The sequence below is a fragment of the Vigna radiata genome, chromosome 6, assembly GCF_000741045.1.
Source record: "Vigna radiata var. radiata cultivar VC1973A chromosome 6, Vradiata_ver6, whole genome shotgun sequence".
NCBI classification, from domain to species: Eukaryota; Viridiplantae; Streptophyta; class Magnoliopsida; order Fabales; family Fabaceae; genus Vigna; species Vigna radiata.
Window position 1 is genome coordinate 34,012,221 of NC_028356.1, and position 8,103 is coordinate 34,020,323.

The 8,103-nt window shown below is 27.2% G+C and overlaps 1 protein-coding gene across 1 annotated transcript; it reads left to right on the plus strand.

Annotated features, from left to right (window-relative positions):
- The first annotated feature begins 639 nt into the window (after positions 1-639).
- Positions 640-3,007, plus strand: LOC106764327 (transcription factor RAX3). The gene is made up of 3 exons (XM_014648609.2): positions 640-1,019; positions 1,290-1,419; positions 1,641-3,007. The coding sequence occupies exons 1-3, from the start codon at positions 884-886 to the stop codon at positions 2,479-2,481; spliced, it is 1,107 nt and encodes a 368-aa protein (XP_014504095.1). The 5' UTR covers positions 640-883; the 3' UTR covers positions 2,482-3,007.
- The last annotated feature ends 5,096 nt before the right edge of the window (positions 3,008-8,103 follow it).

Genomic DNA, 8,103 nt, shown 5'->3' on the forward strand with positions numbered 1-8,103 from the left:
ATTCTATACACAACATTATTTTATCACTAAGTTTTAAAAAATAAATAATTAATGGCATGTTGTACATTGTCATCTTTTTTGTCACTCATTTTATAATTAAGTTTCCAATTTTTTGCACATTTTTATCGTAAATTTTTTCATTTTTTATACATTTTATCAGTAATAAAACGAAGTTACTTCATAAAAATGGTCATAATTTGACTTTTTTTATAAGAACATGTTACAAAAAAGGAAAAAAAAAAACACATTCAACATATCAAGAAAATGAAGGAAATCTAAAAATGTGGGGTGGGAGAGAACTTTAATGATAACATTTAGATTTTTTTTTTTAAAAAAAAAGAGAGTACACTTTGTAATAAGAAAATGTGTTATTAAAACTACAAAAAATAAAAAGTAAAAAATAAATTTTGTAATAAGAAAAAGTTGAAAAAAATGGAGAAAGAGTGTAAGAAAGAAAAGTGCTGCCATAATGTCAGATGCATGCATATGTGGGTAGACAGTGAAGCAAGAAAGAGTGGACTCCAAAAAGTTGAAAGGAAAATTAAATATGTTAGAGCCCATAGTATATACAACTTAAAATTGATTCCAGTCTAAGAAAGACAAGAAGAACAAACCTTATTCTCCTATTCTGGCAATACTAAATTTCAGCAATTTTCTATATCAAATTAACATATACCTTTCTTTTCTGCCACACACACTATATAAAAATAGCGCAATGGATTGTCTTGGAATCATGTTTATCTCCTTCAAGTTTTTATATTAATAATTCTCATTCTCTCTCTCTCTCTCTCCTATAATTCTGACTTGGGTCTGTAATTAAAGAGTAGAAGTTGCCCCAATCAATCAAAAAGCTCAAAGCAGACACCAAAACCAAAAAGACAACATGGGCAGAGCTCCTTGCTGCGACAAAGCAAACGTGAAGAAAGGTCCATGGTCTCCAGAAGAAGATGCTAAGCTCAAATCCTACATAGAAAAACATGGCACTGGTGGTAACTGGATTGCTTTGCCTCAAAAAATAGGTATGTTATACCACTTTCTTTCTAACCCTATTTCTAAACTTTCTTTTCCTTCATCCATTTCATTCTGTANGAATCATTCAATCAACAAAAGACTTCAAATTTTTAAAGCATAGTGTTCAAATTATTATTATAAGATTATATATTCCAATTGGGTTTGGGTGATTTTCATTTATTTAACAGCCATCATGATCAGTATGAAGATTAGGTTTGGTCTTTTTTTTTTTTTGTGTGTGTGTGTCTGACAGTATCTTTAATTTTGTGATGAACTAGGCCTTAAGCGATGTGGCAAGAGTTGCCGCCTTAGGTGGCTGAACTATCTTCGCCCTAATCTCAGGCACGGTGGTTTCTCCGAGGAAGAAGACAACATTATTTGTAGCCTTTACATCAGTATCGGAAGCAGGTTTATACATTCTTTTGGATATACATGTGTGTGTGCGTGTTCATTTCACTCCCAGCTTAATGTGTTACTTGCTACAATATATGCATGTTACTGATTATAATGCGTGTTTGGTTTTTTGAGATATATTTTTTACTAAGATTATGGTTACGGCTTTCTCTTTCACATCTCAAACGTGTGTGTTTCTTTGTTTCGTGAAACCCTTTTGGTTTGTGTGATCGCAGGTGGTCGGTGATTGCTGCACAATTGCCGGGAAGAACTGATAATGACATAAAGAACTACTGGAACACGAGGCTGAAAAAGAAGCTTCTAGGGAAGCACCGAAGAGAGCCACGTAATAGAGGCAATTACAGCAGTGTTAAGCAAGAAATTAGTGATGCTAATAGAAGGAGTAGCGATGGTGATTCTTCTTCCTTATCCATGGTTCAGGAAAATAGTAGCACTAGTCAACAACATCAACAACATCAACAATTATGTTGGCCACAGAACATTAACATGCCAGTGCTGCCACTACCCATAGTACCCTTTCCATACACAACAAACCAAGGTCCAGGTTTCAACGACCAAGATTCCATCAAGAAACTCCTGATCAAACTAGGAGGAAGATTTTCAGGTGATTATTACCAGCCTACCCTTGATGGGTTGAACCTTCAATTCTCATCACAAGGGCAACAAGTTTACCAAGAACAAGTCCACGTTGGTTCCTCTTCTTCTTCAGCCTGCATTGTTGCCAACAACGAGGTACAGTTTGCACAAACTGGTCAATACTCTGGAGTTGATGACATGATGCAAGGACAAGATGGTAATTTCACTCCATCATTTGATGAAATGGTGCCTTCTTCTAATTATTCAGATGGGTTAGAGTTCTTGTACAATGAGGGCATGATCCACCACAAGATAACAGATTCTACTATAACTACTACTTGTGACCAAAACACCACCACCAGCACCACCACAAATTGGGTTGAAACCACCACTTCCATTTATCACCATGATTCACTTGCTTCCCATTTTGAAGGTCAAGAATGTGCTTTGCAAGAGTTTAGCTACCCAGGGGCACAATAACATTATCTTTTTGTATATTGTTATTTTACTGTCATTACTATTATTATTTAGCCATTTATCACAAGGGGAGGGGGGTAATTGACGATAAAATAAGTTATATATATATATATAGATATAGTATGTATAACTGTCTATGTACTGTAGCTATATTAATTTCTGCTTAGTTAGTTAGTTTTTCTCATAAGCTATAGTGCTGAATGTTGATCATCTGCTAGGTAGTAGCAGTGTAGTTTCTCTGACTATTGTTTTGTGTATTGATTTGGGTATCGTTTAAACATCTTTCGTGTTCTAACTGATTTCTGCTATGATTTATCATTTATTGTGTCCATAGAAGACCAGTCAAACTCTATGCAATCTCAGAAAAAGGCACTGATCAGTAGGGTGTGCCATTTAGTCTGAACAATGTGGTTGGTGTTTACGTGTACATTTGTCTTTCAACAAAAGAAAAGAAAGGAAGAAAGAGATACAATGAATTTTTATGATATCTTTTAAGACAAACGTAGGTTGAAGCATTACATGCATGATAATAAACTTATTTATAAGTTAATTACTTATGTAAATATGCCAATATAAAAATGAGTTTATATATATATATATACTATCGATTACTTTTCTTAGTTTTCTTTTTCTTTTTTATAAGTGCTTAAGAATCAACATGGGTGTTACTTTTTCATTAGAATCATTATTAGATGTTATTATTTTGTAAAATATGTACTTTATTAAATGTCATATATTATCAATACAAAACTGAATCTAATTCGAAAACAGAACTTGTACTATTCATTTATATTTTATAGTGTGGTATCTAGGCAAATTTCTTGTGTCTTTTACTATTTAGTTTTCACCTCACTTTAAATTTCTCTCTCTTGTTTCTTGTTTTTTTCCCAACTATTTTGTAAGAGAATATTGCATAAAATAGAACTTTATCTTAAAAAAGAAGTGGCACCTGCCAGAACAATTTCTATTTGATGAGCATTATATGTTTGCCAATGTTGAGTCAGTCCTACATGCCTAAAATATACATAAAATATCTTTATTAATATGGTGAGAAAGTTGTCTTGTTGATGGAAGTGAACATTAATAGCATACAATGACATGTTTCAATAGGGTGCATTTTGTTTACTCCCTATATATATATATTTATATGTAAGAAAGATACTTTAGCTAGGACCTCTTATGTATAGTTTCTTGATTATATATATTAAAAGTTATAGATTCTTTACGTGACTCAGTTAACAATCTTTTGGAAGATGTGGATGTTCAATTCTTCCGTTGGTGTTGTCAAATTAAACTAGATCCAACTACCAAAGAAAATTATACAAAAACTTTTAAGTTTGAGTTTTAAGAGAATTTATTTGTAAGATAAAATTTAATTTTTATATTAACTAAATATATTCATGTTGGACATGTTTCTTATGTATAATTTTTAAAAATAGAAAAAATAAAATTACGTTTCGTAAGGGTTAAAATTAGTTTATATATAATTTGTAGACCCTGTATAATTTCTCTAATTTTTTTTTTTAATTTGTATATAGGATCATTTGAATTTATAAAAAAAAAAAATCTAAAAATATTTGAATCAAATCCCTCTTAAAATTTAGACTCAAATTGACTCATATAATTCAAATATGTGTGTAGCCTTAGAAAAAAAAAAAAAAAAAACTGACCAAATGATTCCTTTCCATTTTAGATAACAATTTAATATAAATGAGTTTTTTTTTTTATCTAAAGAAAAATGATTCTATATAATCACTTGTCAGGATGACAGTAATACTTAGAAAAGATTTAAGTTCATCTTTGAACAGTAGTATGTATATGGTGCATACATCAAACATCATAGTATATATATAATATGGAAGTGAAACATTATGATTGGAAAGGCAGAGTTTAAATTTGATTTAAGATTTGGCTTTGTTACTTTTTACCCCTTTCACTCTTTCTAGGTGGGAATAAGGATCATAGGTCCTATATATTAATTACTTCAAACCTTTAGAAATGGGTTTTGTCAAAGCAACCAAAAGTCATGGTCCATACTTCTTTTCTTTTAAACCATTTAATATGTCATCCTATCTTATGAACAATCATCACTTCAAGTACATTTTTTTAGGTTTATTATATAAATATAATGTTTATTTTATCTTAATGAATGGAATTTTTTTAATTCAATCTTTTAATAATATTAATTTATAATATGAAGTTTCCTTTCATTTATTTATATATTGTAAATTTAATATATGTATATCAAACATGAGAATCAATATTAATAAGTGATATTATAAACTTAGTTAATCAATAATAAATCTTTTAAAATATTTTATATACAATTTTAAAAAATAAATTTTATGTTTAATTCAAATTTATAAAATTATGTTTTTAAAATAAGACTTTCACTTATTTATATATTATAAATCTTTTTTATCTTTATGTGAAATATATGAAATATGTAAAGAGTTTATTTTTTTTTTATGTTATTTTATACGTATTATATATGTATAATAAACGACAAATAAAAAATAATAATAAATAATATATGATGTAAATATATATAATCCATCAGTTTTATGTACGTTTTGAACTTTAATTTTGACAATATATGCATCTATTTTTACATTGTTATTTTGAAGAAAAAATGGATAAAAAAGAGGAGAACGAGAGTCGTCTATTTATTTAAAAAAAAAAAATTAAACAAGATTAGGTGTAAAAAGTTAAATATAAAATAATAGTATCTTTATATTTAGGACAATAATATTTTAACAATTTTTTTTAACAATTTTTTATAACTGGATACGTGTCACTATTTTATTGGTCTGGTTGAATTTATTTTGAAAAAATATTTGAAACGAATGAATCACAAACTGCTATATATACATTGTAAAAAAATTATAAAAAAAATTGTTAATTTCTTTATATTTATATTTATGTATATGTACGTGTATATGTACTTGTATGGTAAGTATTGAAAGAAAATCAGAGACGTTGGAACCCTTGTATAAAGTTAAGTTATTGCGACCTTTAATATTGAGCAATTTGAAGAGAAACATCCAAAATATAAAAAGCAGCGTCAAGATCTGTCATTAATTAAAGTCTAAGGTAGCAATGACATCATATTTACTTTCATTAAATAGTATACCATTTCTCAACAACTATAAAGACCAAACAATATAGGTTGTTAAATTAAAAAATAAAAAATAAAATTTCTCAATCTTTAAGCAACACAAAAAAGAAACAGATGTCATACAAAATTCTTAACCTAATCCATCTAAGGTTGTTGGAAAGATTAAAATCCTACAGCGAAATGACTATGATGTTTCTAATCATAGGAGTGTTTTATTATTGGAATTAGAATTACCCATGATACCTAGTTACAATAATTCGATAATAATATTTTTTTTCTTTAGCTAGTAAAAAAAATAATTGGCAACCGTTGTATAAAAGAAATTTCCACTATTATGTTTTTATACATATTTAATTTACTCTTATTTATTAAATCAGAATATAAAAAGCATATTAAAAATTGGCCTTAATCAAGTCCTTCATATGCTCTCTTGTTTTCTCTTGTCTTCACCAAAAAATAAGGAAATATATGTATAATTAAATTCAAATTTACCTATCTAATGCAATTATATAGAACGTCACTAGTAAATATCAAATGATTTAAATTTAGTGCTGGCTGTCTTTTCGATAAATTAGTTTGAATCATAGTTTTATATTATAAACTTGAATTCATATTCTATAATATTATTATAGTATCGTTGTATTTGACATATTATGTATTTTAAAATGGTTTACGATTTTGTTTTGAAAAACGTTTTAATGAATTAAAATGTATTTTTGCAGATTATTTTCTATTTTCATCCTATACAATATTATTTAAAAGATAAAATTTATTTACTGTATCAGAAATGCTGTTGTTGTTGTCTATCAATTAAATTTGATACTTTATCTTAATTATTCATATGTATATATTATCAAAGTTAGACTTTAGATATGACTGAAAATATTATTCAAATTCAAATTTTAGTATATACTAAACATTTTATAAAAGTTCAGATAAAGTTTCTGTAGTGCCCAATTTTATGTATTCAAATGAGTCTTGGTTTAGCATAGTAATTTTTTCTTCACATTGTATTATTTATTTGGAAAAATTCTGATCCAGTAATTAACTCAAAATTAAAGTAATATATAATAGTTACATATTCAAGTTATGTATCAACTATAAAAATAACATCAATTTATAATATATTAGAAAAATAATCTTAATTTTATAAAGACAAGTTAAATTTAAACTCATTTTATTAGAAAATTTTAAACGAACATTTGGTTTCCATCAATATCAGACATTAACGATTTAAAATATTGATGTTAATTGCGAGACCCTTAACTTTAACACTGGTCAAAACGAACAGCCATAAACCATTATGAGAAATGTTAATAATTCAAGAATAAGATATACATATAATAATATTCCAATAATATTGTTTTGAATTTTGGTCAAATGTAGTTGGCATACATCATAACGACAAGTTTGATTAAATCTCAGTTGCACCAATGTATGTCATGCTATGTTAATTGCTTAAATTAATTTGAAATTAATTAATATGGACCAAAGTCCCCTTACGGTCTTCAATGCTAGAATTTTTATTTAGAATGGAATCCAATGTGTTAGGGCTTCCATCTATGCTCATCATTTATTAATGGATAATGATATTTAGACAACATTTTTTTACAACATTTGAACATTGATTACGTGTCAATGTGTGATTGGTCAAAAATTGTTCTACACGTAATCAATGTTCAAATGTTGTCAAAAAAATGTTGTCTAAATATCATTATCCTTTATTAATATTATATATTTCTCACCAAATTATTTTTCTCATGATCCAAGAATTTCCTCACAAATTTTCTATATTTTTAAAATATATAATATAATGTAATAAAGACCAAATATATATATATATATATATATATATATATATATATATATATATATATATATATATATATATATATAGTTATTTCTACATTTTTGTCATGATCCAAGAATTTTCTAAACCCGAAAAACAATCCAATGTGAACAACAAAGAAAATAAATCATTATTTAGGTTTTGAAAATCACATCCAAGTTTCCAAACCTAAAAAACTTGTAATATTATAGACCTCTCTTTTTTGACTTGATTGTTAGATAAACTTAATTAGTCATTGTTATTATAAGATAATATGTTGACTGTGTGTGTAATTGATCATAGCTGTAATATTTTAGATGAATTTTGGTTGACTATGATGATATTCTGGTAAGCCATGGTCATTATTTGTTAGGGTTTTGTTGACACTTAGACATAATTTGACACTCACTATTAATATAATAATATTATTTTTTTCTGTAGTTTCAAACTTTGGCCGTTATAGCTGATTACAGCACTATCTAATTGCATCAAATATTTATATAATATAATATAATATATATTTGGGGTCCATATAATAGACTTAGGCACCTCAATTATATAGTATTATTAGTTAACAAATAAATCTATGTTGGCCTCATAATTATAGTTAGCTTGGAACATATTTTATGGTTTTGTTTTATCACTTATAAAAGGGCACTCTAAAGAATGAAGGGATTTG

What these genes read in the sequence shown, in the direction of transcription:
- LOC106764327 (XM_014648609.2), top strand. Translation starts at nt 884, where the DNA reads ATGGGCAGAGCTCCTTGCTGCGACAAAGCAAACGTGAAGAAAGGTCCA. An exon ending in TGCTTTGCCTCAAAAAATAG is followed by an intron (nt 1,020 to 1,289) that starts GTATGTTATACC and finishes GTGATGAACTAG; the next exon opens with GCCTTAAGCGATGTGGCAAG. An exon ending in TACATCAGTATCGGAAGCAG is followed by an intron (nt 1,420 to 1,640) that starts GTTTATACATTC and finishes GTGTGATCGCAG; the next exon opens with GTGGTCGGTGATTGCTGCAC.